Source organism: Heterodontus francisci, chromosome 5 (assembly GCF_036365525.1).
Source record: "Heterodontus francisci isolate sHetFra1 chromosome 5, sHetFra1.hap1, whole genome shotgun sequence".
NCBI classification, from domain to species: domain Eukaryota; kingdom Metazoa; phylum Chordata; class Chondrichthyes; order Heterodontiformes; family Heterodontidae; genus Heterodontus; species Heterodontus francisci.
In genome coordinates this window covers 175,577,316-175,597,727 of record NC_090375.1, presented here as the reverse complement: position 1 = coordinate 175,597,727, position 20,412 = coordinate 175,577,316, and the positions used below count along the sequence as shown (strand labels likewise).

Sequence of the window (20,412 nt, the reverse complement as noted above, 5' to 3'; positions counted from 1 at the left end):
GGTGCAAAAGGTGAAGTCACACGGGATCAGAGGTGAGTTGGCAAGATGGATACAGAACTGGCTCAGTCACAGAAGACAGAGGGTAACAGTGGATGGGTGTTTTTCTGAATGGAGGGATGTGACTAGTGGTGTTCCACAGGGATCAGTGCTGGGACCTTTGCTGTTTGTAGTATATGTAAATGATTTGGAGGAAAATGTAGCTGGTCTGATTAGTAAGTTTGCGGATGACACAAAGGTTGGTGGAGTTGCGGATAATGATGAGGATTGTCAGAGGATACAGCAGGATATAGATCGGTTGGAGACTTGAGTGGAGAAATGGCAGATGGAGTTTAATCCGGACAAATGTGAGGTAATGCATTTTGGAAGGTCTAATGCAGGTGGGAGGTATACAGTAAATGGCAGAACCCTTAGGAGTATTGACAGGCAGAGAGATCTGGGCGTACAGGTCCACAGGTCACTGAAAGTGGCAACGCAGGTGGATAAGGTAGTCAAGAAGGCATACGGCATGCTTGCCTTCATCGGTCGGGGCATAGAGTATAAAAATTGGCAAGTCATGTTGCAGCTGTACAGAACCTTAGTTAGGCCACACTTAGAATATTGCATGCAATTCTGGTCACCACACTACCAGAAGGACGTGGAGGCTTTGGAGAGGGTACAGAAGAGGTTTACCAGGATGTTGCCTGGTCTGGAGGGCATTAGCTATGAGGAGAGGTTGGAAAAACTCAGATTGTTTTCACTGGAATGACGGAGGTGGAGGGGCAACATGATAGAGGTTTACAAAGTTATGAGCGGCATGGACAGAGTGGATAGTCAGAAGCTTTTTCCCAGGGTGGAAGAGTCAGTTACTAGGGGACATAGGTTTAAGGTGCGAGGGGCAAAGTTTAGAGGGGATGTGCGAGGCAAGTTTTTTACACAGAGGGTGGTGAGTGCCTGGAACTTGCTGCCAGGGGAGGTGGTGGAAGCAGATACGATAGCGATGTTTAAGAGACATCTTGACAAATATATGAATAGGAAGGGAATAGAGGGATATGGGCCCCGGAAGTGCAGAAGGTGTTAGTTTAAGCAGGCATCAAGATCAGCGCAGGCTTGGAGGGCCGAATGGCCTGTTCCTGTGCTGTACTGTTCTTTGTTGACATCGAAACAAGTTAATCATGAGCTGGGCCCCAATGAACAGCAGGACTGACCGGCAACCAAAGACTCCACATTGAATTGAAAGGACTGTAACTACCAGATATTGCCTCAAACTTTTCCCCTTTATTCCTTCTACCTTTTCTGTCTCTATCTGCATGTGTGTTTATCGCGTATGCATGCTAAGATGGTCGTGTCACATATTCGTAGTTGGTAACCGGGTTAGAGTTCAAGATTAATAAACTTCCACCTTTCTTGTTTAAAATTTAAGAAAACCTGTCTGAATTGATTTCTTCGCCTTGCAATTGGAAAGCGGTGAATAAGGATTCACAAAGGGGGAGCTAAAACACTGTGTTTTTAAAAAAATTAACCCCTGTTACAGTTAAACCAGGCAAAGGCTGAGAGGGAACCCCCTACACCCCTCTCACCTGGTTGTAACAAGATGCATTTTGAAGCCAATTTTTATTCTCACCAATTTCCCCCTCCTCTCCTGAAGGTACTGCCTCATTACAGAAATTCAGCTTCAAAGGCCCCAGGTGCCCTCCAGTACCTCACCCAAGGTCTATTTATTAGTGTGTGTTTGGACAGTGAGTGTTAGCAGACCTTGACTACAAGGTACATCAAAGCCAAGACCAATCCTCTCTTCACCCAATGTTAACATAATTGCACTTCCAGAAGGGGTCATTTGACAACAGACAACAGCAGTAATCAGGACCCATTTTCCCCTTAACTAACACGAGCAAAGTTGATGCAATATCCTTACTGCATTCCAGCTGAGATCATGTAATTAGCATAGATCACATTCCTGATCTATATCTTACTTCTCACTGAGCCACCAGGAGAACTAGCCAATTATTTAACACACCAATTAGGTGTCACTAGGTTCCCCATGGCTTGGTGGGTAAAGATACTGGCTGATCTAGTATGAAGATTCAAGTCTAAATTTCTATATGTGCAGCTAGTTGCTCTTCAACCAGTCAATTATTGCAATACAGAAGACAGCTAGTACCCTTGGCACCACACCCTAATAAAAGTGAGCACCTTCAGGACAGGAAAAGAGAAAACTGGAGGAAGATTTATCTCAATTTACAATCCATCCAACTAATGAAATGTACTACTTGAGATCTGAGAACAGCTTGCTGATATTCTCAGCCAGAGGATGGAGTTTCACAAGATAGTTATGGAAGAGGATAGTCATTCAACTTACCTTAGTTCTCTCTCTCTCTATGTAGCATCCTCATTGTCAGAGGGTTGCTAATCATGGCTTATGCCATGATATCAATAGGGGGCAAGGCGAGGAGGCAGACCCCAAGAACTACCTCAACCGCAACAGGGAACGAACCCATGCTGTTGTCATTATTCCGCACCACAGTCCAGCCATCTAATCAACTGAGCTCACCAACCCTTCACCTTAGTTCATCCATTCAAAAACATAGAAACATAGAAAATAGGAACAGTAGGCCAATTGGCCCTTCGAGCCTGCTCCGCCATTCATTATGATCATGGCTGATCATCCAACGCAGCGACCTGTTCCCGCTTTCTCTCCATACTCTTTGATCCCTTTAGACCCAAGAGCTATATCTAACTCCTTCTTGAAAGCATACAATGTTTTGGCCTCAACTGCTTTCTGTGGTAGCGAATTCCACAGGCTCACCACTCTCTGGGTGAAGTAATTTCTCCTCATCTCAGTCCTGAAAGGTTTACCCCGTATCCTTAGACTATGACCCCCTGGTTCTGGACTCCCCCACCATCGGGAACATCCTTCTTGCATCTACCCTGTCAAGTCCTGTTAGAATTTTATAGGTTTCTATGAGGTCCCCCCTCACTCTTCTGAACTCCAGTGAATATAATCATAACCAACTCAATCTCTCCTCATACGTCAGTCCTGCCATCCCAGGAATCAGTCTGGTAAACCTTCGCTGCACTCCTTCTATAGCAAGAACATCCTTCCTCAGAGAAGGAGACCAAAACTGCACACAATATTCCAGGTGTGACCTCAACAAGGCCCTGTATAATTGCAGCAAGACATCCCTGCTCATGTACTCGAATCCTCTCAGTATGAAGGCCAACATACCATTTGCCTTTTTTACCGCCTGTTGCACCTGCATGCTTACCTTCAGTCACTGGTGTACAAGAACACCCAGGTCTTGCTGCATATTCCCCTCTATCAGTTTATAGCCGTTCAGATAATAATCTGCCTTCCTGTTTTTGCTACCAAAGTGGATAACCTCACATTTATCCACATTATACTGCATCTGCCATGCATTAGCTCACTCACTCAACTTGTGCAAATCACCCTGAAGCCTCTCTGCATCCTCCTCACAACTCACCCTCCCACCCAGTTTTGTGTCATCTGCAAATTTGGAGATATTACATTTAGTTCCCTCATCTAAATCATTAATATATATAGTGAATAGCTGGGGTCCTAGCACCAATCCCTGTGGTACCCCACTAGTCACTGCCTGCCATTCAGAAAAAGACCCATTTACCTACTATTTGTTTCGTGTCTGCCAACCAATTTTCTATCCATCGCAATACACTACCCCCAATCCCATGCGCTTTAATTTTACACACTAATCTCTTATATGGGACTTTGACAAAAGCTTTCTGAAAGTCCAAATAAACCACATCCACTGGCTCCCCCTCATCAACTCTACTAGTTACATCCTCGAAGAATTCTAGTAGATTTGTCAAGCATGATTTCCCTTTCGTAAATCCATGCTGACTCTGCCTGATTCTACCACTGTTATCTAAGTGCTCTGCTACAAAATCTTTGATAATGGACTCTAGAATTTTCCCCAATACCGACGTCAGGCTGACTGGTCTATAATTCTCTGCTTTCTCTCTACCTCCCTTTTTAAAAGTGGGGTTACATTAGCTACCCTCCAATCTGTAGGAACTGTTCCAGAGTCTATAGAATCTTGGAAGATGATCACCAATGCATCCACTATTTCTAGGGCCACTTCTTTAAGTAATTCTTTAAGATGGGATTCATGGCATCTGGCCCTGGGGATTTATCGGCCTTCAATCCCATCAATTTCCCCAATACCATTTCTCTACTAATACTGATTTCCTTCAATTCCTCTCTCTCACTAATCCCTGTGTTCCCCAACATTTCTGGTATGATATTTGTGTCCTCCTTTGTGAAGACAGAACCAAAGTATGCATTTAGTTGGTCAGCCATTTCTTTATTCCCCATAATAAATTCCCCTGTTTCTGACTGTAAGGGACCGACATTATCTTCACCAATCTTTTTCTCTTCACATATCTATAGAAACTTTTACAGTCAGTTTTTATGTTCCCCGCAAGCTTACTCTCGTACTATTTTCCCCTTCTTAATCAATCCCTTGGTCCTCCTTTGCTGAATTCTAAACTGCTCCCAATCCTCAGGTCTGTTGGTTTTGCTGGCAGATTTGTTTGCCTCTTCCTTGGATCTAATGCTATCTCTAATTTCCCTTGTAAGCCATGGTGTGGCTACCTTCCCCGTTATTACTTTTGCGCCAGACAGGGATAAATAATTGTTGCAGTTCATCCATGCGCTCTTTAAATTTTTGCCATTGCCTATCCACCGTCATCCCTTTAAGTAACGTTTCCTAATCCGTCATCGCCAACACGCGCCTCATACCTTCGTAGTTTCCTTTACTAAGATTCGGGACCCTAGTCTCAGAATCAACTACGTCACTCTCCATCTTGATGAAGAATTCTATAATATTATGGTCGCTCATCCCCAAGGGGTCTCGCACCACTAGACTGTCAATTATTCCTCTCATTACACAATACCCAGTCTAGGATGGCCTGTTCTCTAGTTGGTTCCTCAACATATTGGTCCAGAAAACAATCCCATATAGACTCCAAGAATTCCTCCTCTAAGATCCTAAAGACCCCCTATTGTAGCATCCAACTGTTTCTTCAATAATTCCAGGGGTTTCACCTGGACAACTCTATCTGGGAGTCCATTTCATAGGTTGTCCAATCTTTGATTGAAGAACTTCCCAATATCAGTACTAACTTTGCTTTTCACTAGATCAAATAAGTGTCCCATGCCCTATATTTTCCAATTTAAAGTGATTTGCAGATTAATATTTTCCATATTGTTTACCATCTTGTATATGTCCACAACAGCAAATCTCAAGCATCTCCTTTCAAGGTTGATAAGTTTTGCCAGCCTTTCCTCATTAGTTAGACCTCTGACATTAGGCCTTGTGGCTGATCACTTCACTGCCTCCAGCACTTAAATGGCTCCCACGTATCTTTATGAACAGATGTAAACACAGTACTCAAGACATGGTCTACCAGAGCATTACATACTTTGAAGATGACTTGTATTCTACTCTTCTAGTTACACAGTTCAAGATTCTGTTAGCTTTGTTGATTGCTGCTCTGCAATGATTGGACATGTTTAGTATTTAGTCTACTAAGGCTCCTGGTCTCTTTCAACTTCATCCGTATCTATACACCATTTGTGGAGTCCATGTGTTACCCACTTTCCCTTCCTATGTGTGGTACTTTACACTTATTCAAAGTAAATTTCATTTGTCATTTTGTTGACATTTTACATAATGCATTCCTGACTTATTTTGTAACTTCTGAACTACATCCCCCAATTTTGCTGTCCCTCCTAATTTGGTATCATCTGGAAATGTGACCAATTTTCAATGAGTTTCTAAATCCAAATCATCAATGTGACTTGGAAACATTTGTGGTCCTAACACTGAGAATCCCACTAAGTATTCCAGTCCAACATAATTCTTCTAACAATTTCCCTTTTTTTTAAACCAATCAGCCATTTATTTTATCTATTTTCAAGATTTACTTTGAATCCAAACATTTTGGCTGCTATTTTTGACAATTTAGATGAATAGCATTTCCTTTGGAACCTCGTCAAGCCTAGGTGCAACACCACCACTTAAGAGGACTTTCCACTTAACACTTTCTCAAATGAAGCAAGGAGGCTGATGATTCAGGATTTTCCTCCTCTGAATCCATGTCGTTTATTGGGCTCTTATTATATTCTTCAAGTTTATGCCCGACAATCAAATTAATTATTCTACACAGGACTGAAGTAAAAACTAATGTCTGTAGTTCCCCTTTACCTCCCTTTTTGAATGTGGGAACTTTATCCTGTTCCCAAATAATTAAAAAGGAAATGCATTTTATTAAAATGGGCAATTTTAATAATTCAGTGAGTAAAAGCACTACAGGGTACTAAGCCATCCAGAAAAGATCCGATGTTCAATTTATAGCCTATGCTTTATTATCTATTCTCAGCTAACACCATAGTACAGAACCCCAATAGCCCTTGGTACAAAACACTGCATTTGGCCTCAATGTCCCTAAGCTAAGAAGAAAAAAAGATTCAACTATGGGTCAGTTATTATACAGTGATTGCTGCTAAATCCAAGTGTGTAATCAGAATTGGGCTCATCACTCTCATTCACCCCTCCCCCCTACCCTCACCCACAGGAACTGTCTGAACAACATACCAAAGGGCTACCTACAGTTATTAAACCATACCCCACTGTGAGTCACTCCTTTCAAGAAAGGGGGGGAAAAAACAAAAATGTTTACCCATTGACATTATCACCTGGACACAATGACCTTGTCAGTTTACTAATGATGGGCAAGAATCACCAACATCAATTTTCATCATTCATTTGTGACATTTTTGGCGGATCTGCAAGAACCAATTCATCCCTTTTTTTGGGGGTAGAAATTTTCTCCATTCATCACATCAAAAATCAGGTACCAAGATGCATGCATGGTGCATTTGTGATATTATCATGCACGGCATACAATATGTGCACTCACATCTCAAGTGCAATTAACAAACATCTTGGGACTGGATTCTCAGCACCAAATTTAACTGGAATTTGTTTCAGTTGCACTCAATTATGCCTTCTGTTCTTATCCACACTAGCGTCTAGATGAAAAAAGAATTGGAAAAAAAGTTATGTTTTCTCCTATTGAATATACTCAGCTGTTTCTTCCTAACTGTTTTTATATCAAAATTGGTATTTGTGACATTATTGTGCATTACTGATTTACCCCATTTTATGTGCCACTACTAGAACTGATTTGTACTGCTACATCCATTATTCCAGGCAAACTAACCTTAGCAAACATAGTTTAATACAGCTGCTTAAACTATACCTTTGCCAGAAATTTTGGAATGATCACTGAAGCCCATAAGAGTGGCATCCATAAACTGTATAAACAATTGTGGGCTGTCCTTTAGCTTAACTGCACCTTTTTTTTTAAAAAAGAACTTTATTCATTTTAGTGATGCTCCAAATAATGAGCAATTTTTACTGATTTTCTTTGAATTTACCCTGCTTGTTTGGATCCAGTGCTCTCCTGGCTTTTCATGCTAAAAATAAAACTTTAAAAAAGACTTAACTTAGCAATAAAAGCTAACTTTAAATATTAATTTACAGACTATAGACTCTCAGCCATCTGCTCTGTCCCAGACTCATGACAGCATGTTAGCTTTAGGTCTGATCTGGTGTTGTCATAATGATGCAACAGGATTCTGCTATCTTCCAGTGCAATCTGTTGCAAATCCAAGTGTTTCCATTTCATAATTGTAGTGAGGGAAAATGTTGTCACTGAGACCACCCTCAATGCAGCCCAGTCTCTGCCAGTCATGGATGAGCTGGCCGAACAGCCAACAAAATCGGAACTCAGTGATGCCATTGATACTCTAGCCAGTGGAAAAGCCCCTGGGAAGGATGGCATTACCCCTGAAATAATCAAGACTGCCAAGCCTGCTACACTCTCAGCACTCCATGAACTGCTTTGCCTGTGCTGGGATGAGGGAGCAGTACCACAGGACATGCGCGATGCCAATAACATCACCCGCTATAAGAACAAAGGTGACCGCGGTGACTGCAACAACTACCGTGGAATCTCCCTGCTCAGCATAGTGGGGAAAGTCTTCGCTCGAGTATTTTTAAACAGATTCCAGAAGCAGGCTGAGCGTGTCTACCCTGAGGCACAGTGTGGCTTTCGAGCAGAGAGATCCACCATTGACATGCTGTTCTCCCTTCGCCAGCTACAGGAGAAATGCCGCGAACAACAGATGCCCCTCTACGTTGCTTTCATAGATCTCACCAAAGCCTTTGACCTCGTCAGCAGACGTGGTCTCTTCAGACTACTAGCAAAGATCGGATGTCCACCAAAGCTACTAAGTATCATCACCTCATTCCATGACAATATGAAAGGCACAATTCAGCGGCCTCATCAGACCCCTTTCCTATCCTGAGTGGCATTAAGCAGGGCTGTGTTCTCGCACCTACACTGTTTGGGATCTTCTTCTCACTGCTGCTCTCACATGCATTCAAGTCTTCAGAAGAAGGAATTTTCCTCCACACACAATCAGATGGCAGGTTATTCAACCTTGCCCGTCTAAGAGCGAAGACCAAAGTACGGAAAGTCCTCATCAGGGAACTCCTCTTTGCTGACGATGCTGCATTAACATCCCACACAGAACAGTGTCTGCAGAGACTCATCGACAGGATTGCTGCTGCCTGCAACGAATTTGGCTGAACCATCAGCCGCAAGAAAACGAACATCATGGGACAGGACGTCAGAAATGCTCCATCCATCAATATCGGCGACCACGCTCTGCTAGTGGTTCAAGAGTTCAGCTACCTAGGCTCAACTATCACCAGTAACCTGTCTCTCGATGCAGAAATCAACAAGCACATGGGAAAGGCGTTCGCTGCTATGTCCAGACTGGCCAAGAGAGTGTGGGAAAATGGCGCACTGACATGGAACACAAAAGTCCGCATGTATCAAGCCTGTGTCCTCAGTACCTTGCTCTACGGCAGCGAGGCCTGGACAACATATGTCAGCCAAAAGCAACGTCTCAGTTCATTCCATCTTCGCTGCCTCCGGAGAATCCTTGGCATCAGGTGGCAAGACCGCAGATGTCCTCGAGGCGGTCAACATCCCCAGCATATACACCCTACTGAGCCAGCGGCGCTTGCGATGGCTTGGCCATGTGAGCCGCATGGAAGATGGCAGGATCCCCAAGGACACATTGTACAGCGAGCTCGTCATTGGTATCAGACCCACCGGCCGTCCATGTCTCCGCTTTAAAGACGTCTGCAAACGCGACAAGAAGTCCTGTGACATTGATCACAAGTCATGGGAGTCAGTTGCCAGTGATCGCCAGAGCTGGCGGACAGCCATAAAGGCGGGGCTAAAGAGTGTCAAGTCGAAGAGACTTCGCTGTTGGCAGCAAAAAAGACAGAAGTGCAAGGGGAGAGCCAACTGTGTAACAGCCCCGACAACCAATATTATCTGCAGCACCTGTGGAAGAGTCTGTCATTCTAGAATTGACCTTTATAGCCACTCCAGGCACTGCTTCACAAACCTCTGACCACCTCCAGGCGCATATCCATTGTTTCTCGAGATAAGGAGGCCAAAGAAGAAAGAAGAGCTTGGGGGTGGGAGTGTTAATATGAAAACAAAGTGACTCCTGACACCGCAGTGGCCCGCCAACGTCATCAGAGCACTCCAAGCTACACACAAGCGCAAATGGTCTCCTGCTGTCAGTGAAATGCAGCGCATGTGCAGCCTACGTCTTGCCAGGACTAATTGGCGCTTATGCGGGAAAACGTCATCAGCTACTCTCTCCCGCCGCACTGGCCGCTCTCCCCTCTCAGCCACTCGCTCCAGGCCTCGCGCTTTCTCCCCCTCCACTCCCACCGGCCGCTTCCCCCCGCTCTCCAGCCGCTCGCTCCCCGCTTCCCTCCCCAGCCGTTCACTCCTCACTCCTCGCTCCCACCCCCCGCAGTTGCTCTCCTGCCGCTTGCCCCCTGCTCCTCACTTCCTGCCGCCACCCCCCAGCTGCCCGCTCCCCGCGTCCCCCCCTGCTCTAGATGCTAGCTCTAGGTCATGCCACTTTCCCTCCTCTACGCCACTCGCTCTTACGTCGTCCCGTCACCCTTCACGGCCTGCCTTGCTTGTTTGGGTGGTGCGGTGGGGAATGATTGACGTGAGTTAGTGGCCGTGAGGAGGGAAGTGACGCGGCCTGGAACTAGCATCTGTGGGGGGGGGTGGAGAGTCGGGGAGCGAGCAGCGAACAGCCAGTGAACAAGCGGCCGGAGAGCGGGGTGGGGGGGGGTGCGGGGGTGCAGGGAGTGGGGAGCAAGTGGCTAGAGAGTGGGGAGGCAGGGGGGGAGGCAGGGAGCGAAGAGTGGGGAGCAATCAGCCGAGGGGAGGGGAAGGGGGGAGCGGTGGCGATGTCTGGAGTGAGCGGCTGGGCTAGGGGGTGGGAAACAGCGAGGCTGCAGCGAGCGTGAATGTGTGGATTGGGAGAATGGGAGATTGCAGAATGGAGGGCAGGGTGGGGCAGAAATTCACAGTTATTTCCTCCATAAACTTTACCAACCACAGAAAGTTGCTTTACATTCCAAATTTCAATGGCAGTATCATACCAGAGTTCGGTCTTGGTTTTCTGTGATAAGCTGAGCAGCGCCATCTTTAATCCTGGCCACTGCCTGAATGTCGCAGACAGTGACGCTTCAGTGGAAGAGGCTGCATTTGCGCATGTGCTAGTATTGCGCCACCTAGTGGTTGCGTTGTCAGCAAACGCAACCATATGTAAAAGGTCCTTTAGCAAACAGAATGACAGGTGGAATCCAAAAGAGTTCAAAATAGCCTTATATTAACCTTCCACAAAATTATTTTGTATGTGTGTGTGTTCCTCTCCTCCTTTGCCATTTATCTCTTGATTGATGCAACTTGTCGAGGTTCCTACAGACTTTTTTTTTTAAAAGTAGACCTCATGGTTGTTAGTTTAAAAGATAACAAGTCAAAATAATGGCAACTTTGAAAGAAGTCACACACCAAAAATAAATTCTCTGCAAGGGGAGGAAGCAGGCAAACAAGAAAAAACTAGCAGTCATTGTCCAGGATCTGCTACTGTATGACAAGAATCACTCATCCTATAAGCTGGTATCCAGTGAGAAGCACAGCAAGAAGCATTCAAGCGGCACAAACCCAACTTCTGTCGTGGACATAGACAGCAATCTGGGTTCTTTTAAACTCCTCTGTAAAAAGCTTCTTCTATCCACATATCCCTGAACCTGCCTTCCAGATATCCAAGTAATTGCGTGGTGATGTTGAGAGTCAAAATATTTGCATTGGAATTATAAGGGTCTGTCGCCACATTCCTAAAAATGAGTCAAGAGTGAAAAAACCTATTGAACAGCACATTTCGAAAATTGTGAAATGTAAACAAACATATGAATGGATGTCACGGAATCATAGAAATTTACCGCACAGAAGGAGGCCATTTGGCCCATCATGTCCATGCTGGACGGTAATTAGCTATCCAGCCTAATCCCACTTTCCAGCTCTTGATCCATAGCCTTGTAGGTTACGGCACTTCAAGTGCATACCCAACTACTTTTTAAATGCAATGAGGGTTTCTGCCTCTACCACCCTTTCGGGCAGTGAGTTCCAGCTCCTCAGCAGCCTCTGGGTGAAAAAACTTCCCCTCGAATCCCCTCTAAACCTCCTATCCTAAATCTATAGCCTCTGGTTATGGACTCCTCAACCAAGGGGAATAGGACTTTCCTATCCACTCTTTCTAGGCCCTTCATAATTTTATACATTTCAATTAGACTGCCCCTCAGCCTCCTCAGTTCCAAAGAAATCAACCCTAGCCTATCCAATCTTTCCTCATAACTAAAATTTTCCCGTCCAGGCAACATCCTCATAAATCTCCTCTGTACCCTCTCTAGTGTGATCACGTCTTTCCTATAATGCAGTGACCAGAACTGCGCACAGTACTCAAGCTGTGGCCTAACTGGTGTTTTATACAGTTCTAGTATAACCTCCGAGCTCTTACATTCCATGCCTCAGACATTAAACAAAAGTATCCCGTATGCCTTCTTGACCACCTTATCTATTCGTCCAGCCACCTTCAGGGATCAATGGACATGAACTCCAAAGTTCCTCTGTTCCTCTACACTTTTCAGTATCCTATAATTTATTGTGTAATCCCTTGCCTTGTTAGCCTTCCCAAATGCTTCACCTCACACATCTCAGACTGAACCCCATGTGCCACTGTTCTGCCCACCTGACTAGTCCATCGATATCTTTCTGTAATCTATAGCTTTCTTCTTCATTATCAACCACGCGGCCGATTTTTGTATTGTCTTCAAACTTCCTAATTATACCCTCTATGTTCAAGTCCAAATCAATGATACATACCACAAAACACAAGGGACCTAGTACTGAGCCCTAAGGAACCTCACTGGAAACAGCCTTCCAGTCACAAAAACACCCATCAACCATTAATTACCCTTTGCTTCCTGCCTCTGAGTCAATTCTGGCTCCAACTTGTCACTTTACCTTGGATCCCATGGGCTTTTACTTTTCTGACCAGTCTACCATATGGACCTTATCAAAAGCCTTGCTAAAATCCATACAGACTACATGAAATGCATTATCCTCATCGGCCCTCCTTGTTACCTCCTCAAAAAATTCAATCATGACCTTCCCTCAACAAATCCATGTCTTTCTAAATGACCATTCATCCTGTCCCTCAGAAGTTTTTCCTATAATTTTTCCACCACTGGAGGTTAGGCTGACTGGTTTGTAATTACTTGGTCTATCTCCTTGTAAACAATGGTACAGCGTTAGTTAGTTGTCCTCCAGTCCTCTGGCACCACACCTGGATGTTCTGTCCAATTGAGAGAACTTCAGACGGCGGTGTTAATTGAGAGAAATTGTTTCTAACGAGCAGAGTGATATAAGCCTGTTGCTTGAGCTGAATCCTCGTAGGTTTGGTTGAATGGAGTTGATTGAGGGACCCTCGGAGCCGGCCAGAGTCAAAAGCAACCGCGGGCGGCTTTTTCTTGTGGTATTTGCAAAAATTGAAATACAGAAGTTTCAAATTATTTCACACAATATGGAAGTATGTGGTGCTGGCGACTCTCATTTTAAAATACTTCAAGCAGCCGGTCTCTATTTGCAAGTACTGATGTCAACTTGAAGGGGCGAGAGAGTGTGAAAGGGGGGAATAGCAGAGCCCGGGTCCTGGCGCCACTTACTATAAATAAACCAGTCAGGCGAACCTCCAAATGCGACCGATGGTGAATCCCCTGCGAATGGAGGAACCTCCGACGTGGGTGCAAGTTGTTGGCTGCATATGTTACGAGGCTGGTGCACATGGTGCCGTGCCGAACCGAGCCGAGCCAAGCCAAGCCAACAGGGGGTCCCAGGTGTGAGCGCCGTGGCTCCGAGGCAGCGACTGTCCAGGTGACTGCAGCCCCGCGCCGGCGCCAGCACTAGGCAGGCAGGGTGCCAGAGCGCGGTAACCCCGCCTGACCCACAACGGGGTGGGTGGTGGGAGAGAGAATCAACTCAAAAAGTCAACAAAGTTCATTTGTTACATTAGAAAAAGTTAACTTTGAATCCCCCGATCCTTAGGCAGAAAATGGCCGATGAAGGAGCGGGTGGATTTTGGGTGGGGGGGGGGGGAGGTGGTGTGTGGTTGAAAAAGCTTTGTCAGATATCGAACTCCACGATTATTACTAACCTGCTGTTTCAATAAAAATGTTCAATGTTAATCATAATAGCCCAGGTGAGATGTGTGGATAAAGACACCGGTTTGTCGAGTTAAGAGGGGCTTGGGGGGGGGGAGGTGTTGAAGACAAGAGACCATTAAAGATAAAGCAGCGGATAAAGAGACAGCCAGAACCTGTAGGTTCACTTACTTGTCCGTCTCCTGTGACATTTCTCCAGCTCTTCCCGGCTTCTCTTCTTGCGAAACTGGACTTTCAAGTCGGTGCGGTGCGGTCTGACGGCAGAACCCGAGCTACAGGTAATTCCTCTTTTCCACTTTCTGCACAACCGGTGCGATGAGAGCAGTCCCACGATGTACCTGGACTACATGAGACTCACAGAACTGCATGGGGGTGGGGGAAATAAAATCAAAATTCTTTTTGAAACAAAAAACAGGATCTAACTATGGGTGGGTATACAAAGTAATAAATGATAAGGGAACTACCAAAATCAAGTGACTTTTTTTTCCTATATATTATATAAATGTGTGTGAAAATGCAGATTTCAGTTGGGTGAGGTACTGGAAGTAAAAGTTGCGTTTTTCCAGGCTGAGCGCTTTCAGATTCCAGTGGGCGGTACCAGCCGTCGAAACCAGGTAAGTGACTGGATGAAAGGTGCGTGGATCCACCCACCTTAAATTTTCACATAAACACAGACACTTAGAGGTATTGTACAAGAGAGAGCAAGGATGTCCAATCTTGAAGAATATCTCACCAAGAGGTGAACACAGATTTTTGATACACACCTGAGAGACTGAGAAGACAAGAGAACTGGTAATATGAAATAAGTCGACTGTGCTGGAAGTATGGAATTTAATGCCTAAATTGAAGGAAAGTGCATGAAGATAAACTGTAAAATTAGGATGAAGCTTAAAGAATAGTGTGTTAACATTGGAAATAAGTGCCCAGAGAGTATTGTTGTAATAACATCACATGAAAGAGAATATCATAATGTACTGACTGGAGGAAATGGAGTATGTTAATTGTTCCAATGATTCCAGCATTTCTTGTTTTTATTTCAGATTTCCAGCATCCACAGTATTTTGCTTTTATGTTAATGGTGTGTTTGGCGACTTGAAAGAATGTAATGGTATTCTTTATGTTGCTGTAGAAATGTATGGGAACTTCTTGCAAGTGTTTCTTGGTTAGGATGGTAACACAATCGTTAATCATTCAGTGGGTGTATCAACATGAGGTACACTGTCAATTGTTGCCTGCTCCAACACATGACACTGAAATGGACTCAACTGAATAAAACCACTTCATGAAGTTTACAGTATATACTTTTTTTCAAAAAATCAACCTGGAGTAGTTTCATGGCAGTAATCTAACTTCAGTATTCAAATGACAAGTTATATAAACCACTGAAGTTTGGCTTTCAAGTTTTATAACACTACTTGATTAGATTACTGCTGTGTAATTACTCCAGTACAGTATCCATTATTCACCTTTACAACACAAATATAAATGGCAGTTAGCTTAAAAGATGTTTTAGGTTATCATTTATTTACACTTTTTTAAGAGCCAAATTTGAAACATTAAAAGTAAATCGAGTTGACGTGAATGCTTTGTGTAAATATGTATATTTATACGGTGCAGGATTAGATCCACTGGCTGTGTATATACACCAAGTGTTACTCAACTATGCAGACCAAGAACAACTTGGGTTTGATCATAACCTATACTGAGTAAATTGGTGAAGGACAATTGGTGTCATCGCCTAGGAAGCTGAAAACCAACCAAAGTTTTCCCTCCTGACTGCTATCCAGCGACTACTTCTGAAAAGTTGGGTCAGGCAGCATCTCAAGAGAAATAGAATGTTCTGTGGTGTCTCTCTGTTGAATAACTTACCAACATTCTTCATCTAGGCCTATATGTAAAGAATAGTCACTTGTATGAGGTCCCAGAGTACTGCTGGTCACTGATTAACCATACCCCAATATAGATTATCACTTTTGGGAAAGAAGGGAACAACTGACATTGAAACTTAAGTGGTGGAATTTGTAACATTGTGGTATGGGGGAGAGAGAGAAAGCACTAGAGGAAGGAGGCATGGTGCAAAAGACCAAAGTGTCAAATATCAGTCATTTCAAGATATTGGAATTTTCCAATCAGTATTGTGGCAAGAGACCCTGGGGAGTCACAGCAATAAAATTTAGCTTGAATTGGGAGTAGAAGTTGATATTCATCAGGGAAAAGGTGGTAACAATATAAAGGAAAAGCATAGCATGATGGTAATTGATTATGTCCAAGGAAAGCAAGGCTCAACAATCTAGCTACTAGACAATATTTTAATAAACAAAAAAACTACAGTTGATGGAAATCTAAAACAAAAGCAGCAAGTGCTGGAAGCATTCAGTATGATGGGAAATATCGATGGAAAGAACACATGTTTTGCATTTCAGGTGTGGACCCTTTTTCTCAAAGGGAGAAAAAGTTTTATTCTGCTTTTCTGATGGAAAATTAACATTTCAGGCATGTACCCTATCTGCTCTCTCCACAAATGCTGCTAGATCTGCTGAGTGTTTCCAGCTTTTTCTGTTTTTGTTTCTACCGCATACTGTTAGTGGGAGGAAATCTGAAACCAATTAATATTTATAATAGACCATGGAATACCCTGAATCTAGCCAAGATCTATTTGAAATATTATAGATTGACTGACCGTTTCTGGTTATATAATAACCAGTAATGCAATCAATTATATTTAGTAGATAAATGTTGAGAAGTTTGCTAAAGGGTTCAGATATTTCACATAGTATGAAATGGAAACCATGCAAAGAAGGAATTGGTAATGGAGAATAAAGATGAGAATACAAAAGAGCAGTTCATATCCTGTTCAGCTTGATTTAAACTTATTGATAAAGTACACAGCACTTAACCATAGTCAAATAAATTCAAACCAATCATGAGTGACTTAAAGCAGATTAACCTTTACTATGCTGAAAACCTGAATATCCATCAACATAGGAGAAATCTGTGCCTATGTATTAAAATCATATTTTGGTAACTGGTCACATTTTTGTTTTTAAGGTCCCCAACTAGAAAACTTATTTCAATGTATTTTCTGTGTCAAACAGATCTTTTTCCTTCAATTTTGTCCCCTTCCTCTCCTGAAGCTGGAACTTGTGCTGGGCTACAGTTCCATGGACATCAGCAATGAACAGGAGCAATATCCTTGGCTGTCTTTATCTGTTCACCAGTCCAGACACTGAGACCACACTTTTGCATGCACACATGCACTTGAAATCAGCTAACTCAGCACAGAGCAGCAATCAAACCTGAGACTTTTCTGCTGTATATTTTTCAGTATTACACCGGCCATTTAACTACTTGAGGAGCATGATGCCAAATTGTTTGTAAAAATGTTCTAACATTTCATGATCAACCATTTTCTATTTTCATCACTGTTCTCACCCTGTTTTCTTAGCCCCTTGGTACTCATAAACATTGTTCATTCATTTTTTTTTTTCTTCTGGCCACAAAGTATTCTGATCTCCAAATGCCTGCTACACACTGCACCTGAATGGCGATTTCCTACTTGATTCCTTGAACCACCTAAAATGAGTGACCAACACAACATCTGTTGAACATCAACTCGTAAGTCTACCAAGTTAGCAGGTACCATAGTCATCTATTCTCAATCAGCGGCAGTAGTTTGTGAACTTTCAAATAAGCATGAACTGTTTTTGCCACAAGTTGAATGTTAAAGGCCAAACAACATCTGTAGCCATAGTTACCAGGTGCCACCTGCAAGGATATTGAATTCCCAGGGAAAAAAATTAAAAGTTCATGCAAGTGAAGCAAAATGTCAATTAGTTTAAAAGGAAGAACTTTGTATAGTCTTTCACATCCTCTCATGTGCTCATAGTTTTCTATCTGAAATGTTGGTGCTGGGCCTTGGTTTGATATCAGAAAGATGGCACCTCAGACAGTGCAACACTCCCATTATTTGGTGTGTGGTTTTTTTTTCTCCCCTCTTGAAGGCACAGTTCCATAGATGCTATTCCTCTCACCAAAATGGCCATTCTTTGTGTGAGTCTAGACTTTAAATGTAAGCAGGCTATTTGACTAAAGAGGCTTCATATCTGAGCCCAAACTTGTTCTCGTTCTGTATACACATGCACAATTTCCAGCATGGTTCACTGGGCAAGAGTAAGAACGTGGTTAATTGCTTTCTACTGAGCCCAGGGATTCTGAGACCCATTACAGCATGAAATCTTTTACAACACTTTTATGATCTAGAGTCATAGATTAAGGTTTTCATGAAATTTTTATTAACAGAGCAAACATCAGAGTACAAATTTTGCAAAGCACCACTCCTCAAACACAATAGTGTAATAAAATTGGCTAAGGTTTTCTAATATGCACTAGCTGTTTACAAAGTTTCACGGGATTTACTCAGAATTATAGGCATGATTCCATATCCTGCACTGTATCCCAACTTCTATCCAATCCTATGTTGCAAAAAGTGGCAATCCTAACTGTAGCAAACTGCTGCTTAAGGTGGGAGATAGGACTGTAGTAGGCTGTTGTGCATTTCTGTTTTTTAGAACACAATGAATGAAGTAACAGGAACAAAGAGGTCCTCAGTAATTTTTAAGTATCTGCAATTTAGAAAGAAATTTTAAAAATGTTGCTCTAATCCAAAATTCATCACAAGACCAAGCAATAATTCTGTTTATATTACAGTTGTGAAGAAATTGCATGCAGCTCAATGTGATTTGAATTGGGTGGTAACATTGCCTGAAAACAGCTCCTGTGCTAAATTATCAATTTGATATGTGTTGACATTTGTTTTTCTGATGCTGGAGTCTGGCATCAGGTATTTATAACAACCTGATATCTTGAATATAAATTTTTTTTCCTAAAATATACTTTATTCATAAAATGTGTTTTGTTTTTAATACATTGCATAATTCACATTGGACATTACATAATTTGCAATACAGATCAGTTTCTTTCAAGAGTACATGTACTTTACCTATACTTGCCATTTCAGGTTATATTTACAATGTACATTTACACTTCATGTCAAACATTCAGTGGTGTATACAGCCCGAGGGGGTATAAACAGGAGGGCCTTATGCAGTAGCCTTTCCCCATTGAACCTTCATGGCGGCTGCCCCAAGCTTTAGTGCGTTGCTCAGCACATAGTCCTGGACCTTGGACTGTGCTAGTCTGTAACACTTGGTCATGGACAGCTCTTTACACTGGAAGACCAGGTTTCAGATAGGCCAAAGTGTGCCTTTCATGGAGTTGATGGTCCTCCAGCAGCAGTTGATGTTTATCTCAGTGTGCAGCCCTGGGAGCCCTTCGTTACAGAGCTGCTCGTGATGAACCTCGACAAAAACCACTGCATCTCTTTCCAAACCTGCTTTGCAAAGGCACCTTTCAGAAGGAAGTGGGCATCCTCATCTGTAAATCCCTCTAGAGCCCTTGCCTCACTTTGCCTTCTCAGCCTCCTGCAGCCCCAAGTCCCAGCCCATCCTCTTCACTCTGACTATGGTCGTCTTTCTATATTCTCTCTGCTCCCAGCTCCGCTACTAATAGCAGAATCTTTAAGGTATCTTGGCATTCCTCTAACTGCTTTGTGAAACCTCTTGACTCTTAAAAGTCTCCTAAAAACCTGTCTCTATGGCCATGCTTCTGATGATATTTCCAAACTCTTCCACTACTTGCATGCTATAAATGATCTATTGTGTGAAGCACTTTCAGATATTTGCTATGTTAAAGATGGTATGTTGTTGCATGTGATACCAGTTTCATGTTTCAAAGCCTTAGTTCACCCCAATGATAAGGAACAGGAGTTTTCACCCCGCATTTGGGATGAACAACTACACATTATTCACATAAAAGCAAAATACGGTGGATGCTGGAAATCTGAAATAAAAGCAGAAAATGCTAGACATACTCAGCAGGTCTGGCAGCAACTGTGGAGAGAGGAGCTTCTCTCTCCACAGATGCTGCCAAACCTGCTGAGTATGTCCAACATTTTCTGTTTGTTCATTATTCATATTTCTTTTACTGTAAACTCAGAAAATAATGGAAATTTATAGCTGTAGAGTGGAAAAGTACAAAACATATTCTTAGAAGGGTGATGTACTATTAAAGCAGGGAATTACAAACACACTCGCCAGGGCAGCAATTGGGAAGAACTAGAAAGATCTCACAAGCTCCCTAGGATCAGATTAAATAGGGCCTGATCCAATCATTGGCAATATTCAGTAATTACCTACAGGCTGAATAGGTATATTAGCAACATCATTGCATATTTTCTGAGTACAATATGGTTTCAGATTTACTGAGGGGTTTCATGCATAATGTCTCTTTTTTTTTTTAACCCTTGAGGCACCAAACACCATTATTGCTGATGATTTAGTTCAACCTATAAGATAACATCTGAGAGTACAAATATATTTATCCCTTCCATCTAAAGTCACTCTCTCACGCTCTCTCAAGTTATGAATGCTGAGATCCCGGTGAGGCCTCCTCTAACATATCTCTTCCCATGTGTGAGCTTAGAGTCACAGTGAGGAATTGCAGCTTGTTCAAGTATGGTGAATAGCCCAGTTAAGCCTGATCCTGTGCTGGGGACGATACACAGGTTCTTAAGGGCTTGCCTACACAAAAAAATTTTATGGGTTGCTGCTCCAACTTTGCTTCACAGTGCAGGATTTTTTTTAAAAAAATACAATTTCTAAAT

General features: G+C 42.9%; 1 protein-coding gene across 2 annotated transcripts in view; it reads right to left on the bottom strand.

Annotated features, from left to right (window-relative positions):
• The window catches only part of grhl2b (grainyhead-like transcription factor 2b), a 212,082-nt gene extending 197,864 nt beyond the window's left edge, over window positions 1-14,218 (bottom strand). For both annotated transcript variants that reach the window (XM_068032382.1, XM_068032383.1), the window contains exon 1: window positions 13,863-14,218. In XM_068032382.1, the coding sequence (XP_067888483.1) occupies window positions 13,863-13,882 (20 nt within the window). In that variant the 5' untranslated portion in view covers window positions 13,883-14,218. The remainder of the gene's footprint in view (window positions 1-13,862) is intronic.
• Window positions 14,219-20,412: the final 6,194 nt, after the last annotated feature.